This window comes from Sapajus apella, unplaced genomic scaffold (genome assembly GCF_009761245.1).
Source record: "Sapajus apella isolate SASKATOON/1434 unplaced genomic scaffold, GSC_monkey_1.0 scaffold99, whole genome shotgun sequence".
NCBI lineage: Eukaryota > Metazoa > Chordata > Mammalia > Primates > Cebidae > Sapajus > Sapajus apella.
In genome coordinates this window covers 7,226,023-7,244,298 of record NW_022437039.1, presented here as the reverse complement: position 1 = coordinate 7,244,298, position 18,276 = coordinate 7,226,023, and the positions used below count along the sequence as shown (strand labels likewise).

The 18,276-nt window shown below is 46.5% G+C and overlaps 1 protein-coding gene across 2 annotated transcripts in view; it reads left to right on the top strand.

Moving 5' to 3' along the window:
• The first annotated feature begins 1,504 nt into the window (after positions 1-1,504).
• GRIN2A (glutamate ionotropic receptor NMDA type subunit 2A) overlaps positions 1,505-18,276 on the top strand; it is a 441,129-nt gene continuing 424,357 nt past the window's right edge. Inside the window, exons 1-3 of one of the 2 annotated variants that reach the window (XM_032258086.1) lie at positions 1,505-1,605; positions 2,184-2,374; positions 3,924-4,355. In XM_032258086.1, the coding sequence (XP_032113977.1) occupies positions 3,942-4,355 (414 nt within the window). In that variant the 5' untranslated portion in view covers positions 1,505-1,605; positions 2,184-2,374; positions 3,924-3,941. Of the gene's footprint in view, positions 1,606-2,183; positions 2,375-3,923; positions 4,356-18,276 lie in introns of those variants that run through there. The other variant, XM_032258087.1, reaches the window with a different exon arrangement.

The following is an 18,276-nucleotide window of genomic DNA, read 5'->3' as shown; positions in this document are numbered from 1 at the left end:
AGCAGACGCGGTGTTTGCGGAGGGCCTGATTTCTGTTCATAGGCTTATGCCTTCTTGATTAAGTCTCACTTGGTGGAAGGACCTAGCTGACTCTCTGGGGTCTCTTTTATAAGAGCACAAATCCCATTTTACTCCCATGAAGTCACCTCCTAAAGGCCCCACCTCCTAATGCCATCACCTTCGGAGTTAGGATTTTATCCTGTGAATTTGGGGGTGGTAACACAAACATTTAGACGGTAGCAGGTGATATTAAGTGGAGGAGGCAGGGTTAGAACAGTGATTGCAAAACATCTTAGAATTTAAGACCCTCTTCCTTCCAAGGCCTGAAAGGCAGACAGGCGTAGGAGATATAGGCGAGTATGAAAAGGGCAGAGCTCCTCACGTGATGATGAGTTCCATGCTCAGTCGCTAGAATTCAAGTCAACCAAGCCCTCATACGCCCAGGCCGTCCCATGTTATCTGGCTCACCTCTTCTGGTAGCTTAGAAGTGGCAGCCTCAGACAGAATTATGTTTGGTACAACTTAGAAGGAAGCAAGTGGAAAAAGTAGATGTCTTTGCTTTTAGGATTCTGGCTCCCTGAGATCAGAGGAGTGGGTTCCCGCACTGAGGTGGCAAGGCACAGGGAGAAGCATTGGAGCAGACTCTGTGCGTGTGCGTGTGTGTGTGTCTGTGTGCGCGCGTGTGTGTGTGTCGGCGCGCCTGTGCGTGGAGGGGGATAGCTGTACCCAGCGTGAGGCACTGGGGGAGGAGGAAGCAGTAGCAGAGATCTGAATAATTGATTCTTCAGCCGCACCAGACGCCCGGGAGCGGGCGGAGAGCGTGGTTCCAGCACCACGGACAGAAGCGCGCGCCGCTGCAGGCGCCCCCGTCGCCAGCCAGCCACCTATCCTGGCCTTTTTTGCCGCCGTGCGCTCTCCGAACGGGTGGCCGCGCTCTGCGCCGCCGCCGAGGGACTGCGGGGTCTGTCTCGACCCACCTAGGAGAGAGGCTGCGGGCAGGAGACGCTTTCGCCCGCCAGAGCTCCAAGCCTCTTCGGCTTGCGCGGGGGCTACTGCGTCTCGCCGGCGGAAAATAAGTCCCTAAGTTGGTGCTGAGGGCGCCCCTGCCTTCCTCCTCCTCTTCCTCGGAGGCGACAGCAGCAGAAACACGCCCCGGGAACCCGGCTTTGCCAGTGCTGAGAACCAGGGTGTCCAGGCGCTCTCCGGACTCCCGCCGGGAAGTGGGGAACCGAACGCCCGGCTCGGCTCCCGCAGCAAACCGCCCGGAGGGAGCTGGCTTTGCCCGCCCGCACCTCTCTCGGCCGGGGACCGTGGGGATCCCCGGCCACACGCGAGCGCCCGCTCCCACACTCACTCACACACACTGGCCTTCAAACACACCAGCCCGGAGCTGGGCTGCGGAAAGGGTGCTCCGGCGCGCTCAGAGGACCCGGCGGTTGCCGTCCGGAGTGGGGCAGCGAGCAGAGCTCGGGCTCTTGGAGGGGGGCTCCTAGGGCTTGGCCGGATCATGGGACCTGGTGAGCGCTGAGAATCGCGGCCGCAGCCATCAGCCCTGGAGATGACCAGGAGCGGCCACTGCTGAGAACTATGTGGAGAGAGGCTGCGGTGAGTGCTGGCGCGGGACGCCCGGCATAGGAGGCCCCCTTGGGGAGGGGGAGGTGGGAGGCCTGGAGAGGGAGGGAGCGGCAGGATCGCAAGATGCTCGCTGCGTGGGAACGATCCACCTCCCTCGGGGAACGGGACCGCGGGAGCCCGTGTCCTTCCCTCCCCCTCTCCTCCTGCCGGCTCGTCGCAAACTCAGCCAGCAGCCCCCCCGCCGTTACCTCCTTTTTCTCTCCCTACCCCCCTCGCTCGGCAGCTCCCGGTCGCACAACTCGCAGCAGCCGGCGCCGGGGAGGTGGTAGGGGGTGCGGGTAGCGGTGCCCAGTTAGCTTCTCGTGGGTGGCCAACCCGGGGCTCCCATTCTCCAGTGCGCCCCGGAGTGGAGCTCCCGCTATCCGCCACAGGGGCTGAGGATCCGCACTGGGGGCGTCGTGGGCACGGAGCTTCAGCCGCTCGCTCCGGTCTAGCCCCGCTGGGCGCATGAGGGGCTTGTGAGCACTGCAGACTGCAGCCTTCCCTCGACCCTCCCGCCCCTCGCCGGCGGGCTGACACTGCCTCTCCTTCTCTCCTCCGCCCCGTAGAGCCCTGCTGCAGAGCCTCCGGCTGGGATAGCCGCCCCCCGTGGGGGCGATGCGGACAGCGCGGGACAGCCAGGGGAGAGCGCGGGGGCCGCAGCATGCGGGAACCCGCTAAACCCGGTGGCTGCTGAGGCGGCCGAGATGCTCGTGTGCGCAGCGCGCCCCAGTGCATCCTCGACCTTCTCTGGCTACAGGTACGTCCCAGCGGCAGATCAGGGCTCCGTGGGCCGGGAGGAGGGAGACTCGACCGGAGGGAGAGCGGGAGACGGATCCGGCGAAGACCGGGAGGGAAAGCGGGAGGGAGCCCAGCGGCGAGGCGCAGCAGGGGCACCAGGGGGCGCTGCAGCTCCGCGCTCCGCGGCGCTCACCCAGGAAGTCGAGGCTATTTGGAGTTCGCCTCAACTTCCCCCGGCTCCAGCAGCGCCCGGCCCGGGAGGCGCGCGTCAGGGCACGCGAGCACGACCGCGCTGCTGTTCGCAGGCACGCGGGGCTGTGCGCCTGCCGCGGCTCATGCGTGTGCAGCACCCGAGGACGTGTGAGGACTCCGGCTGGCCGTGGGCACCGCGACAGCGGCCTGAGGATGTGAGCAGAAAGCGCGCGTGTCTATGAGCGGGTGCGGCCCACTGCCCACGTGCACCTCAGACTTGGCAACCGCGCCCGCAGGGAGAGGCTGGGGAGGGGCCGCACAGTCCACGTCCGTCTGGGAGCTTCTTCGGAGCCCACCTTTCCCCTACGCACGTTCCTTGCCAGCTCCCACGCGCTGGCCTGCGGGGGGACGCGCCTACTCTCCAGAATTCTGCACTGCACACGGCGCGCATGAGAGAGGGTGTGTGCGCACGTGTGTGTGCACGCGCGCGTGTAGTGGGTGCGTCCCGGGCCCACTTTCAGTTGACTGAGGACTCTCCACGGCCCTCGGCGCGTGGCCGTGTTACCTCACGCCCCGGTTACCTCAGGTCCGTGTTACCTCAGGCCCCCGGTTACCTCAGGCCCCCGGTTACCTCAGGTCCGTGTTACCTCAGCCCCCCGGTTACCTCAGCCCCCCGGTTACCTCAGGCCCAAGTTACTTCAGCCCCACGTTACCTCAGGCACCGCGGAGTCTGGGCGCACCAGGCAGCGTCCTGGCTCCCAAGCCCTCGTGGTGTATATGCATCCGAGCAGCCGGGTCTGCATTTAGGGCGAAGCGTAGAGCAAAGCGTGGGGTGCACCGGACGAGCTGGCAGGGGGCGGGGTCAGCCAACGAGCTCAGCTTTCACGCCCGGACGCCGGGTCTGGGCGCCGCCTCCGCACGTCCCGCCCAGTCCGTAGTTCGCTCCTCCAGAGCAGGGGGCGGGGTTGGTAACTTGGGCCTCACTATCCCAGGTGGGAGGGGTTGGATGAGGGTTTATTCTGTGCACCTGGTAGCTTGGTGGGTTCCAGAACGCGCGCGACGCTTGGGGTCTGTGGTCCGCAGCGAACTGGGGGACGCGGTGCGGGATGTGGACAGAGTTGGGGATGGGGAAGCTCCTGGAGACGGGGGATGAGGAAGCTGGACGCGAGAAGCTCGGAATGGACTTGGACATCGCGTTAGAGATGCGTCCAGGCATATGGATGGCGTCGGGGATTGGGAGTGGAGTCTGTGATCCCAGCAGCCTATCCTGCTGCTGAGTTCCACGCCTGGCTCCTAGAGCCGGGCCCCAGTCGGTAATCCCTTTCTTCTGGTCGCCTTGCTCACCGCGGCCCTGCCTCTCACTCTTCACCCTGCAGGGACCGTCAGTGGCGACTATGGGCAGAGTGGGCTATTGGACCCTGCTGGTGCTGCCGGCCCTTCTGGTCTGGCGCGGTCCGGCGCCGAGCTCGGCGGCGGAGAAGGGTTCCCCCGCGCTGAATATTGCGGTGATGCTGGGTCACAGCCACGACGTGACGGAGCGAGAACTTCGAACCCTGTGGGGCCCCGAGCAGGCTGCGGGGCTGCCCCTGGACGTGAACGTGGTAGCTCTGCTGATGAACCGCACCGACCCCAAGAGCCTCATCACGCACGTGTGTGACCTCATGTCCGGGGCGCGCATCCACGGCCTCGTGTTTGGGGACGACACGGACCAGGAGGCCGTGGCTCAGATGCTGGATTTTATCTCCTCCCAGACTTTCGTCCCCATCTTGGGCATTCATGGGGGCGCATCTATGATCATGGCTGACAAGGTAAGGCCGGGAGGTGATGCCCTGCCAGGACCTGGGAAGCGACCAGCTGCCTGGCAGCTGCTTCAGGTTTTCGGACGTCCCTAGAATCTGTCTTGATGTGAAGTGCGGGTGCGGGTGGGTGTGGGGGTGGGAGGGTCGTGGCGACTGGCCCTGGTGAGAACCAGGTCTTGCTTCTTCAACCCAGAAATGGATATGCCTTTTGCCTTGTTTCTGAACATGGTGTACACAGGAGCACTTCAGTGTGGGTGTGTCAGGAAGAGCTCAGAAAACAGAAGTAGGCAGTGGGGTGGTGGCGGCGGTGGTGGCATGTTTGGAGATTTACAAGTGCCGCGGGGCACCGAGGTGGGCTCAAGAGCACTGGAGACGTATGGTTCCTATTCCCACAGTACCTGTTTTACCTGATTGTTTTGTGGGAAAAATGTCCATTTTTTCCCTCTTACTCTTATGGTAAGTGACTAAAACTATTTATAAAAATTATTAAATGTGGGTAGGTTCTGGAAGAAAATGCAAAGTTTTTAGGTAAAGCACAAAAGGGCAGAAAAAATGTCATGCTTCCTCAGACTCTGCAATGAGAGGAACAGAGGTGGGAGTTTGAGAAGCCCTAGGCTAGAGGAGTGGAGGAGAGACTGTTCCTCTAGGGGAGTGGGTGTGAGTGGAGAGAATTAACTACAAACCCAGAGCATGGAGGCCTGGCATTTTCCTTACATGTTCTCTGTCTGAAGGCTCTCAGATGGAGGAGCTGGCTCCTGAACGAAGACGGGTCTTGGTACTAAAGTTGGAGAGTCTCAGAACGCAACAAAGAGTCTCAAAAAATCTGTTGGCTGAGAATGAGAGGGAGAGTCTTTTTGTGGACAGTCTGGGAGCATCAGTTTGGCGAACAAGGGAGAGATAATTGAAGATTTGAGTGAGATGTTATGATGACCTGGTTTGGGAATTACACAGAACTGGAGGGAAGAAGGAAGGCTAGAATGGAGGAGTAAAGGGAAGAATGAGAAGAAAAGGAAGGATTGGAGTTGTGTGTACTGTCCTCTTTCTAAGCCCTGAGAAAGGGCTGGAAGTTCAGAAGGAGAGGAAAGGGTAAATGTACCTGAATGCCATGGTCTCTAACCCTGAGATCTTCTTGGAGAGTGTTCCTTAGATGGCAGGAGATATTCTAGTGGAGTGAACGGACATTCATTGTAGCACTTTCCTTTTGATGCTCTCAAAGCGCGTTTATATTCATCACATCAGCTTTTGCCTCTGTTTCAGCAATTCCCAGCAGCTCCTTTGGGAACTGTATTAATTCTTTCAGGTCTCCTGGGCTGCGGCACATTCAGCTGAAGCACACAATTGATGCAGTATCTTATTAAACATTCATTTTAAGTGGTTTGCAGCCTAGCAGAATTTCTGTGTGTGGCTGAGCATTTTCCCAGCCACTTCTCAGTTCTGGGGGGCTCCTTTCTGGGAAGAAGAGTGTAGGCACTAGCCATGCTCCGCCACCATTGACAATTTCAGAAGTGGAGACGACGTTAGGGTTTCCTGGACCATCCTGTAACTTTCAGATGAAGTGACTGAGGCATAGGGGAGTTAAGGGACTTTGCCAAGACCACACAGTAGGTGATGGAGCTAGGTAGCTGAGTTTCTGGTCCCAAGCTGTGATCTTCCACTAAATCAAGCCTATACTTTAATGATGTCATACATCTTCAGGAGGGAAAAGGAATCAGTTTCATTTTGTGGGAGGGGCTGAACATGGAGAGCTGTGATAAATCACAGCCTAGAGGGCTTTTCTACAGGAGGGGCCAGTCTTCTAATGAAGTCATTGAGGGAGAACAGCCAGTTTCCAGCCAGGCTTTGGAGTGTGATTTGGGGATTTGAATATTGCCACAGATCTCTTCTTCCAAGGAGCGATAGACAAGAAACAGTAACCATACTGAAAGTGAAATTTCTGGATCCATGAGTGTTTGGCACAACCCAATGGAGAAATCTGGGAAAAGCTGAATTGGAAAAGGTGGTATGAGACTGGGAGGTTCTGGGCAGGCTTCGGCTCTTTCTTCTAAGTCTCAGCTGTTAGGTGTGTGGCTCAGGCTCTCATGTGACTCATTCATCCAACTGTAGGCAGAGAGAAGCAGGAAGAGTGTAGGGTCATGGATGGGAACCCCCTTGATTGGCAGTATCCCCGCCTGCTAGTGAATCTTGACCCAGTGAATGGCAGGCTCTGACTAACTAGATCAGCACTGTTCCTTCCTTGACTGGGGCATTAGAAACAAAGTTTTGAGAAGTCCAGGGAGTACAGGTGGAAACATTCTTCTCTTTGGAATGAAACCGCCTTATGGGATATTGACTAAAATGTGACCTCACTTAAGAGTAGGAAGAGAAAAGGATTCAGGAAAGGGCAAGAGGAAGATGAGAAAAGATGTTTCCAGAGAAATCAAGAATAGAGATTTCAGAGGGGTTGGAGAGAAGAAAAAGGAAAGGGTCCATTGTTTCAAAAATGGGGGAGGGGATTCGATACTCCCAATTGTTGTTAGGACTTTCGGAGTTGGTTTTGGAGAGACGGCCCCTGGTTTGTGATTCTGGTGAAAGTATAGGGAGATAAGGCAAGGTGGCAGGAAATCAAATAGTTCAGTGGAGGTAACATTGGGGCATGTGTCTGGTTCCCATGTGGAATGGTGATATTGAAAGGAATTGACTGGTATCGAGAGGAGTTAGTTTAAAAGGTCGTATTTTGAGAAACTCGGATGTGTTTAGGAAAGAGATTATCTGAGATGTGAACAGCCCCTTCCATTAGTAACATATCTAGATGGCTTGTGCTTCTGCCACCTGTTTCATTTAGAGCTTTACCTTGAGTTTATTTGGCTCCAAAGAAACAGTCAGTGTGCACTGCTTAAAACTCTGCCTTGCCTGGGTGTGCCAATGGTATTATGACTGCAGCCTCAACCTTCCTAGATTGATGAGGGCTCTGCCTCCTGATAAAATGATGTTGATTTGGTAAAGCCACCCAGAACACACCTGTGTTGTATTTCCTTCTAAATTGGCATAATGATAGTGCCCCTGCTGATAAGAATGGTAATTTGATTATCAATTAAAATGAAAACACATATACACACAATTTTTTCACCCTTCTCTCAACCTACATGACCCTTGAAGAAAGCAACAAAGCCTTATAACAATTGAAATGTCATGCAAATGTGGCAGATTTTTATGGTGTTAATTTAATTGACAATGCAGGTGTTTTTTTTGCAGTCATCAATCGGTGGTCTTGCAATATAATTAAATTAGAGGTGAAAATAAGGTCGGGTGAGGTGGTTCATGCCTGTAATCCCAGCACTTTGGGAGGCCGAGGCGGGCGGATTACCTGAGGTCAGGAGTTCAAGACCAGCCTGGCCAACAGGGTGAAACCCCATCTCTACAAATATACAAAAATTAGCCAGACATGATGATGGGCACCTGTGATCTCAGCTACTCAGGAGGCTGAGGCAGGGAGAATTGCTTGAACCTGGGAGTTGGAGGTTGCAGTGAGCCAAGATCAGACCACTGCAGCCAAACCTGGGCAACAAAGTGAGACTGTCTCAAAAAAGAAAATTTTAAAAATAAAAATAAATAAATAAATTAGAGGTGAAAATAATGCTTGATGTAGATAAAGTTCTAATTTTATCTTGGTTTGCCCATTTTGATGCTGTCCAAGTAAAATACACTTCAGCTGCAGTAATAGACCCTAGTAAGCCCAGAATATGGGCTAGACCTTTATACTTCTGCTCAGTGTCCTGAACTACTGTATCACCCCACCACTTCTGCCCTTATTTCTAATTGCTCTGTGTGGGAAAAGACAAGGCTCAGATTTTAACTATATCTATGCATGCTAGTTATCACTTGGGTTTTGTTTTATATGTTAATTTTGTGCAAGCCTCTTCTGCTAGAGTGTAAGTTCTTTGAGGGCAGATTTTTTTTTTAACTATTTATCTATTTATGTGTATTTGACATAACAAATGCTTCTCTCCTCCACAGACATATAATGTCTTTTCATTGTAGAGCACTTAGGAAGTACATTAAAGTTTAAAGAAGATAAAAATCTCACTCCAAATCCTATCACCATGGGTAAACACTACTGACACTTTGGTATATTTCCTTTTATCTCTTTAGTTGCAAGTTCAGGATTTTACAATATATATGGTTTTTCTTATTGTGCTTTGCACTCTGTGGACTTTGTTAGAGGATTGCAGATTTTCTTTAATTCTGGAAAAATCTCAGCCACTATCTGTTGGATATTTTCCTTCCATCATTATTTCTATTCTCTCCTTTTGAATATACGTGCATATGTATAGTCATACAACACTTCATGATGGGACACGTTCTGAGAAATGCGTTATTAGGTGATTTAATTGTTTTGTCAGCATCATAGAGTGTACTTACACAAACCTAGTTGGTATAGTCTGTTACATATTTAAGCTATGTGCTATAGCCTATCCTAGGCTACAAAGCTCTGCAGCATACTTTGCTGTATGAATGCTACCCTAAATATTGTAAGCAATTGTAACACAATGGTAAGTATTCGTGTGTCTAAACATATCTAAGCATAGAAAAGGTACAGTGAAAACTTAGAATATAATCTTATGAGACCAGCATTGTGTATTTGTGGTCCATTGTTGACCTAAACCTTCTTATGCAACATATGACTGTAACACACACACACACACACACACACACACACATATATGCACATATATATATATATATATAAAATTGATCAATTCTCCGTGTCTCTTAACTCATTTCTTTTTCAGTCCTCTGTTTGTGCTGTGTTTGGGAAGTTTTCCTCAATTCTATAGTCCTGTTAACTATATTATTTCATTTATGTCTGGTCTATTATTTTATTTTCAAAAGGAACAGCATAGATGATCTATTATTTTGACTCTCTGTTGAGTTATAGATTTCAAAAAGGATATACTTTATTTCCAAGATAATAATTGGTCACTTTTTACACCTCCCTGTTTTTTTTTTTAATAAATAATAACTCTTCTCACTTTGTGCATATAACTTACTCCCCTGTCCCTTCGAAGATTAAAAATACGTATTATGAAGTCCTCTGATTGCTCCAGCATCTTTGTTTCTTCAGTTGTGAATTCCTTCATTTATAAAGACAGTTAGTTGGATGTTCACATACGATCTTTAATTTTTGTTTGTAAACTTATTTTCAAGCAACTTTGATTTCTTAAGCCCTGTATCTATAAAAGTGTTTGCTTTAAACCAGAGCCCAAGTCGGTAGTTCAACTTTGTACTCTCTTTCCATTCTATATGGCCTGTGGTGCAGGACTAGGAGTCTGTCTCATGTAGGTGACTTCATTTTGGCTACTTGACAAAGATAGGGTCCTGCTTTTTGGCTGTTACTATTGGTGGATGGTGTGAATTTCCAGCACCATCCATAGCTAGCAGAATGATTCTAGGTCCAGTTCTTCCCCTTTTTCCCTGGATGGACATTGACACCTTTGTTCTCTTCACTCATATTGGATTCACCCTCCATGGATTATGTCGCTTTGATTCCTGCTTGAAACCCGAGAGTCCCATCTTTCAGTTCATTTATTTATAGGGAGCTCTCTCTATTTTTGATATGTGATTCCTTTTTCTTATTTCCAAGCAATACTATGTAAATTTAAAAATAACTACAGATTTCTTTATAAATTCTATATCTTAGGAGCAGAAGAGGAAGGTTACTGAGTGTGTTCACTTGGATTTTGACCCAGTTTTATTTCACAACCTGCGTTTATATATTTTTTTAAACTTGATTATGTATTCTTGGAATTTTCCTTTATCACTACATAGACTTCTCAAACTTGTTTTTCAATGGCTGCAAAGTGTTCTGTTCAGACCACAATTATTTTAACCATTTCTCTCTCTTTCCACCATTAATAAGATTCATTTGTGTTTCATAGGGGCATCCTTTTTGGCACCTTGCACTTGTCCTGCCCTTTGCCTTTGTTACATGGTAAATGTTTGTTGACTGAATAAATCAAGTCATTGGCTCTGATGCCAGCTTGTTTGGAGCTTCCGGATGAACATATCACAATATGGTTCAGGGCATTCCTGCAGTGTTTGTTCCTTCAATGCTGACTGATTTCATAGGTGTGTGCCAATTTTTCTCTTCTCTCTAGTGGGCAGATAATTACCAGCTATCCTGGAGATTAACATAAATTGGGGGGTTACATACAATAGGCCTGTAGATAACTGCTGAGTAATAGCTCATCAGCAGGAGGTGGAAGTTGGTGCTCTTGTAACCTGGCAGCTCCAGAGTTTGGATGCCTGTGATGGGCGTTCCTATTAAACGATGAAAGCTCTCGGAAAGGGCAGACACGCAGATTGGAATGTTGGTGGAGCCCACTCAGCTCCTGCTAAAGAGGCATCAGGTAGTTCCTGGGAGAGGGGGGAGACCTATCTTTAGTCTTTTCTGTGAGGCATGTCAGATGTGATCATCAACACCTCCTCACATAAGTCATCAGAGAGCAACAGGCATCCACCTGGTAGCATGACTCACACTCCAAATAGTCCTCAGGGGTTGCTGGTAAACATTTGGGACCTTGAGAGCTGTGGTCTGGTGGATTTGGACTGGTGTTTATCTTCTTTCTTGTAGCCTCAGAGGGAAAACTGTAGGAAGAGTGAGTGGGGAAAGAGAAAGAGGGCTGTGCAGAACAGAAACAAGAACTGAATCTCTGGTTTGTAATAGAGCATTGGTAGCCTCTGATAGGTCATTACATAAATGAGACATTATAAGGCTATTAATTGGTGTCTTTTGTTTGTCTTACATTCCCCACCCTTGATATTTCAAATCGGAATTCTTTGCCAACATTTTAAAGTTGGAAGACATCCCATTAAAAAGAAAATCCAAATTCCATGCTGCTTTGAAGCAATCAGAGGGTTTGGTCACATTGGCCCTGCTTCCCTCCATGGCAACAGTTGGCTGGAGATGAATCTCAACCCCCATCCCACCCTCCACCATACCTGCCCTCCCACTGTCATCTTGGGACAGGACAGACACCCCTCCTTTCTTAAATTCCCAACAATCACTTCACTTTACTCATTTATATTAACATACACAGTGCCCTGAAGGCATTGGGGCGTGAACCCTGTGATGTAGGTGAGGAAAGTAGCTGACATTTGTCAAGAGGGCTCTTCTTGGGAGTTCTCTGTCTCTTCCAGGGACTGCTCCTGGGTAAGATGGCAGATTGATGGTATGTATGCAACCGTGGATGCCATGTTCACTGCTGCCATCATTAATCTCCTGTTAACAGCTGGCTCTGTTGAGCCCACTGGCCTTAAGGCCTTCTCAACACAGTACTCCATGTGGCCATGATGAATCAACTTGAGCTGGAAGATCCAAGAAAACCTTGGACAAAGAATCTGAAGAATGAAATTTAATTTCCAAAAATACCTGTGTAACCTTGGAAAAGGACCTTTACCTGTCTGAACCTCTGGTTCTCCTGCGTAGTGAAGATTTTGGACAAAATTATCACTAAGATCTCTTCCAGCTCTGAAAATTATATGTGCCCTCAAGGAAAGACTGGCAACAAAACATACCAAAATATGAATAGCGGTTATCTTTGGGGTGGTAGACTCATGACTGCTTTAATCTTACAATGTCATTATCAAGTGGTTAACATATTTTACTTTGAGTTAGATTGCCTGAATTTAAATTCAGGGATTCCACTTGTTACCAGCTGCGTGATCATGGGGAAGTTCTTTTTTTTTATTTTTATTTTTAAAATTTTAAAAAATTTTTGTAGTATCCTGGAATTCAAATGGGGAAGTTCTTAGTATCATGAGCCTCAAGTCTTCATCTGTAAAATGGGAATAATAATAGCATCCACTTTATAGAGTTGTGAGATTTAAATGACATCATGGATATTAGTCCATATCTCAGTGCTTACCTTATAATAAATGCTTATTACAGGAATGCTATTGTTATTGTGTCCACAGTTTTTAGTTTTCTCCAGTGTACATGTATTTTTTAATAACCAGAAAGTGTGATTAAGGGTGAGGTGGTTACATGAGGGTATGCTCTGCAAGAAAAGGGAGTGAACCCCACAGAACTGTCAGAAGTGGAGTGTCTAACATGAAATTATTTATATTTTCTCAACTGGGACAACCAGAAGCTTCCTTTGCCTTCACAGGACTTGCTGAGAGCTTTATCCTGGCAAATCGAAGCTAAATGTGGCCAGGGTGAAAGTGATCGTTGGAGACTATCTCAGTGGCCTTTGCACTAAATGACTCCACCAACTGGATCATATGTTTGCACGGGGCTTAGGGATTTAGAGTGTGGACATATATAGTTTCTCATTTCATCTCTGCCAAGGATTAATAACTTAGTGATAGCCTGGGGAATCTGGCAGCTCCAGAAGTATTTGTTTAAAGAATCTCTTTTCAGATGAGGAAATAAAGGTTCTGGAAGTTGCAGGAATTTTTGCATTGTTCAAAGCAGTAACTAGAACCTAGGGCTATGGGTTCCTATTCTTTTGCTCTTATTTTATTACCCTTTCCAGTTAATGATTATGAATCCACTTAGTTTAGAGAAGGGACTTAAATTCAAGATGAATAACAGATTTTGATGTTTGTATTTTGGTTATCTTGACTAAAAGGAATAAGATGTTGGATGATGGAATTAAAACTCAAAACTTCAGATTGAAATGATGGAGTCATGCTAAGACTGCACTGGAGGTTCCCCCTGCATCCTACCCGGCTTTACTGAGGTTAATTGACAAAGAAAACTTGTATATATTTAAGGTGTACAACACAATTTTTTTTTTTTTTTTTTTTTAAAGAAAAGAGTTTCACTCTGTCGCTCAGGCTGGAGTGCAGTGGCAGGATCCTACCTCACTGCAGCCTCAACCTCCTGGGCTTATGGGATCTCTCATCTCAGCTTCCCAAGTAGCTGGAAATACAGGCGTGTGCCAAAATATCCCGCTAATTTTAAAATTTTTGGTAGAGATGGGGTCTCATCATGTTGCCCAGGCTGGTCTTGAACTCCCGGGTTCAAGCAATTTTCTTCCCACAGCCTCCCAAAGTGGTAGTATTACAGGCATCAGCCTTGATCCCCAGCCCCATATGATATTTTGATATACATGTAAATGTGAAATGATTGTCACAATCAAGCTAATTAACATATCAATTACCTCACATGGCTACGTTTATTGTGTGATGAGAATACTTAAGATATACTATCTTAGCAAATTGTATACAATTCATTTTTGTGTTGTTACCATACTATCACCAGTCACTATGTTATACATTGGATCTCTAGAAAGTATTTACCTTCTAACTGGAAGTTTGTGCCTGTTGACCAACCTTTCTGAATAGTTTTAAGAAGAATTTTCACTACTGCATAAAGGAGGATATAAGACTTTCCAACTCACTTAGTCAAAATGTGGCTGCCCCTGTTCCAGCTATTATATTTTTGCAAGAGTCATGAACTGGTGTACTGCATGCTGAATCTGGTTCATAGATGCATTTTGTTTCACCAGTGCAGCATTTTAAAATGCTGGAATTTTAATGTCTTTAGACATTTTCAAATTCACTACAGCCGTCCCCACTCTGTTATCTCCTATCTAGGGTGATTCACACATTTATGTTAACGATACCGTTTCTGTGAGTATGTGAGATAATTGTAGTCAAATACAGAGATTTTATTTGTTTGCTTGTTTGTACTGACCAGAAGCTCAGCAGATCCTAAGTAGGGATACGTGGAGGCCACATACCTAGAAATACATGTGGAGGCCACATATATTGTGGCCTTATGAAAAGTGGAGGCCACATTTATAGAAATATAATGTTTAAATCAAGGAATGTGATAGCTCCATTATACCTCTTCTATAGTTAGGAGTGCTTTCAGGTGCAAATAACAGAGTATTTGACCAACAGTAACTTAAACCATTAAAGACATTCAGTTTTTTGCTTTATAAGGAGCCTCAGGTCTAGTTTGGTGACTTAATGTCCCACTGAGAACTCAGATCCTTCTAATTCTTCTGCTTTGCCTTCCTCAGCTGCTGGTTTATCTGAGTCACAGTATGGCTGCTTCTGTTCCACCCATCACACCCTCACTTCCTAGCATTCAAAACAGGAAAAAATGGGAGAGAAAAATAAGCCTTCTTCTAGAGCCTCTATCCTTTATTAGAGTAGACTTCCTCTTACGTTTCAGTGGCCAGAACTAGGTCACATTTCCACCACTGAAACATTAATGATAGAGATTGGCAATCCAGGATTCCTCTCTGAGAATGGGTAATTGCCAGTGAGCAAAATTGTTTCTGTTAGCAGGAGTATGGGGTGATGCCTCAGTGGAACAACTAGTGATTATCTCCAGCAACACTAACACCATTATATGTAGAATTGCACTTAGTTCTGAGGAGTAATAGCTAAAGATGGGTGTTGAAAAATTGCAATGTGTGCAGAAAAAGGGCCTTTTGGATTGTGTAGACTCTCAATGAAATATGCTAAAAGTCTCAGAAGAAGTATTTAGCCTGAAGAAGGGAAATCTCAGAGGGGATATGGGAAAAGTGTTCAGATGCCTGAAGGGCTGTTGTAAGGTAGAAGGTTTAGTCTTAATTTTGTTATTGTTGTTCTGGGGACAGACATGAGAGTGAAATTATTATTATTAGTAGTAGTTATTGTTATTATTTGATACGGAGTTTCACTCTTATACCCCAGGCTGAGGTGCAATGGTGTAATCTTCGCTCATTGCAACCTCTGCCTTCTGTGTTCGAGTGGTTCTCCTGCCTCAGCCTCCCAAGTAGGTGGGATTACAGACACCTGCCACCACACCTGGCTAATTTTGTATGTTTAGTAGAGACAAGGTTTCACCATGTTGGCCATTCTGGTCTCAAACACCTGACCTCAGGTGATCCACCTGCTTCAGCTCCCAAAGTGCTGGATTATAGGTGTGAGCCACCGCACCTGGCTGAGAGTAAAATTATAAGGAGTAAAGTTTCATCTTAATATGAGGAATAAGCTTTGGCAATTAGATCTCTAACAGAAGACTGTGAGGTGTCATGGAATAGGAAGTATGTGACAGGATATGACTGAGCTAATAGTGACTGTCCCTCAGGAATGGGGTGGAAAATTGGGCTTGGAAGGTTGGGTTTGGTCACTTCTGAGACTCTTTCTTATTCAGACACTCTGTACCTCTCAAACTTTGATTTGAAAAAAAAAAATCTCTAAGCCTTGGTGTTTTAGGCCCTTGGATTTGGCTGAAAACCAACATCCTCACTTTTTCCAAGTGTATGAGTAATTCAGTATAAATTTGCCTGGTATGGAGGAGGAATTTATAATCCCTGCATCACCTCAAGTTCCCAAAGGACTTTACATTATCTTGAAGGGTAGAAAATATTTGAAAAGCAGAAAACCTAAGTATATATCAACTCATACACACATATATAAATATAAATGTAAGTAGGTCAACCAGCATCATATTTACTAGTGAAAATGTTTTTGGCTAAGAAGCTCATCTGCAGAAGACAATGTTTAGAATAATTGCCAATGATCTCGAAATGGGGTGTTTTTGCACTTGCATCAGTTTAATCACTATTACTTATTATGAAGTATATTCACCTTCTTTTGCACATCTTACTGTAGTAATATGTTTGTATTCTAAAGAGCCAGCCAGACTCCTCTCTGGTTTTTCAGTTGGCAAATTATTCTCTTTTTTTGGTTAATTGTATTCTCCTGCATTTGGAACATCTGCTTATGGCAGAAAATGCTCTAGAAACTATTCTGTTGTTTATTCCCTTCTCCTATTTTCCCACTTCCCCCCAAAGAAAAACAAACCACAAGTTGCTTTCCAAATGCTTTATTTTTCCGTTAAAATTTTATAACTTTCCATGGGATGGCAATTGATATATTGTCTCCATTTTTTTTTTTTTTTTTTTTTGAGACAGAGTCTCACACTGTTGCATGCGCTGGAGTGCAATGGTATGATCTCGGCTCACTGCAACCTTCGCCTCCCAGGTTCAAGTGATTCTCCTGCCTCAGCCTCCAGAAGAGTTGGGGCTACAGGTGCACACCACTATGTCTGGGTAGTTTTATGTATTTGTAGTAGAGAGAGGTTTTCACCCTGTTGGCCAGGCTGTTCTCGAACTCCTGACCTCATGATCTGCCCAGCTCGGCCAAAGGCTGGGATTACAGGCATGAGCCACCATGCCCAGACTTGTCTTCATTTTTAAAATTTTGAAATTGATGTTGATGTATAGAGTAAAAAAATCTAAATAATACAAATAGAGCGTTCATAGGAAGAATATTTGTCCCATGAATGCATTGCAGATCTTCAGACTCAGGTTCCTTTTTGTGGAGGTGACTGTGTTACCCATATTAGGAGGGAAAATTTTAATTGGAATGGCAGTTTTTTTTTGGTTTGTTTTTTTTTTTCTAAAGTTGGCATATTAATGGGATCTTCTCTTAAACTTCAGTCCCTGACTTGAAAAAGGATAATCGTTTCCATTGGTCCCTAACAGTGACTTTTTTGCCAAAACAAGAATAAACTCATTCTAAAATGTAAGCTGTGATTTCCAAAAATCATTGACACCTTGAAGCTTGGCTCACAAACTCACTCAAGGAATTTAAGATAATTTGAGGTGATTTAGGGGGAGTCAGGGACCATTTTAAAGTCTAGCTAACGCTGGACCCTTCCAGAGGAGTGTATGTTCATAAACATGCATTCAATATTATGTGGAATTTCAGAGGATCACAGAACCTCTGAAACCCATTCATAGACTTTCTTGAAATTGATTTATTTATTGGTTTATTAATATAGTTGATCCTTGAACAATGCAGGTGTTAGGGGCACTGACCCCCATACAGATGAAATCCATGTATAACTTTTGGCTCCCCATAAACTGTAGCCCACTGTTGACCGGAAGCCTTGCCAATAACAAAGACAGTCAATTAATAAATTAAATTTTGTATGCTGTATGTGTTATATAGTGGATTCTTAAGTAAGCCATAGAAAAGAAAATCATAAAGAAATTCATAAGGAAGAAAATATGTTGGCTATTTAAGCAAATGTGGGTCATCATAAAGGTTTTCATCCTTGTCTTCACATGGAAGAGGCTGAGGAGGAGGAGGAAGAGGAAGGGTTGGTCTTGCTGCCCCAGGGGTTGGCAGAGGGAGAAGAAATTTTTATATAGGTAGACCTATGGAGTGTGTTGTTCGTGGATCAAATGTATGGTCATTCTTCATACGTTTCTTGGCTTTGTCCTTGGGCCAGAATGCTTTGTGGATGCATTTGTGATCAACTTGTTTCAGAATCTAGCTGGGGAGACTCATAATGCAAGTCCAGTATGATTGTATTCATGGGACCACAGGAATGCAGAGGAGGGACAACCTCTATAGGTCCGAGGGTCAGGACGTGGGGTCAAGTTGGAAGAGCTGGTCTAGAAGAGGCTGGTGTCCTAGGTGCCTCTCCCTACAGGTTGTCATCCCCCATGGCTGAGGATGAGCTGTAGAGGGAAGGCTGCCTCAGGGAGGAGCAGAAGCGAGTTCACAATCTAAGCCTTCCTCTCCTCTTAACCTGTTCCTCAAGGCTGCTAGGCTTGAGTGATATCTTGATGGCTTCCAAATTCTACTCTGGATGGAATTTCTTGCTATCAAACATTGAGATTTGTGTACATTTCTGTTTTGTTGTCACAAATGGCTGAATGTCTCCTGCTCTATCTTGTCTCTTCAAATTAGGAATACCTGGCCAGGAAGTGTGAGTGGCATTTGAAATCCACATTGTCTTGCTAGTCTGCCATCCTAGAGGTGAAAGAAAAATTCATATTTTCCAGATGAATTGTTTTAATGTTAAGATATCTGTAGGACTGAGGAAATGTAGTATTAGCTGTCTTGGGTGAATAGACTCAGAACCATGTGAAGAAGCTGCAGAGCTATAGGAAAAGGCAGGCTTGCTGTACTTCTGGTGCTAGGCTGTAAG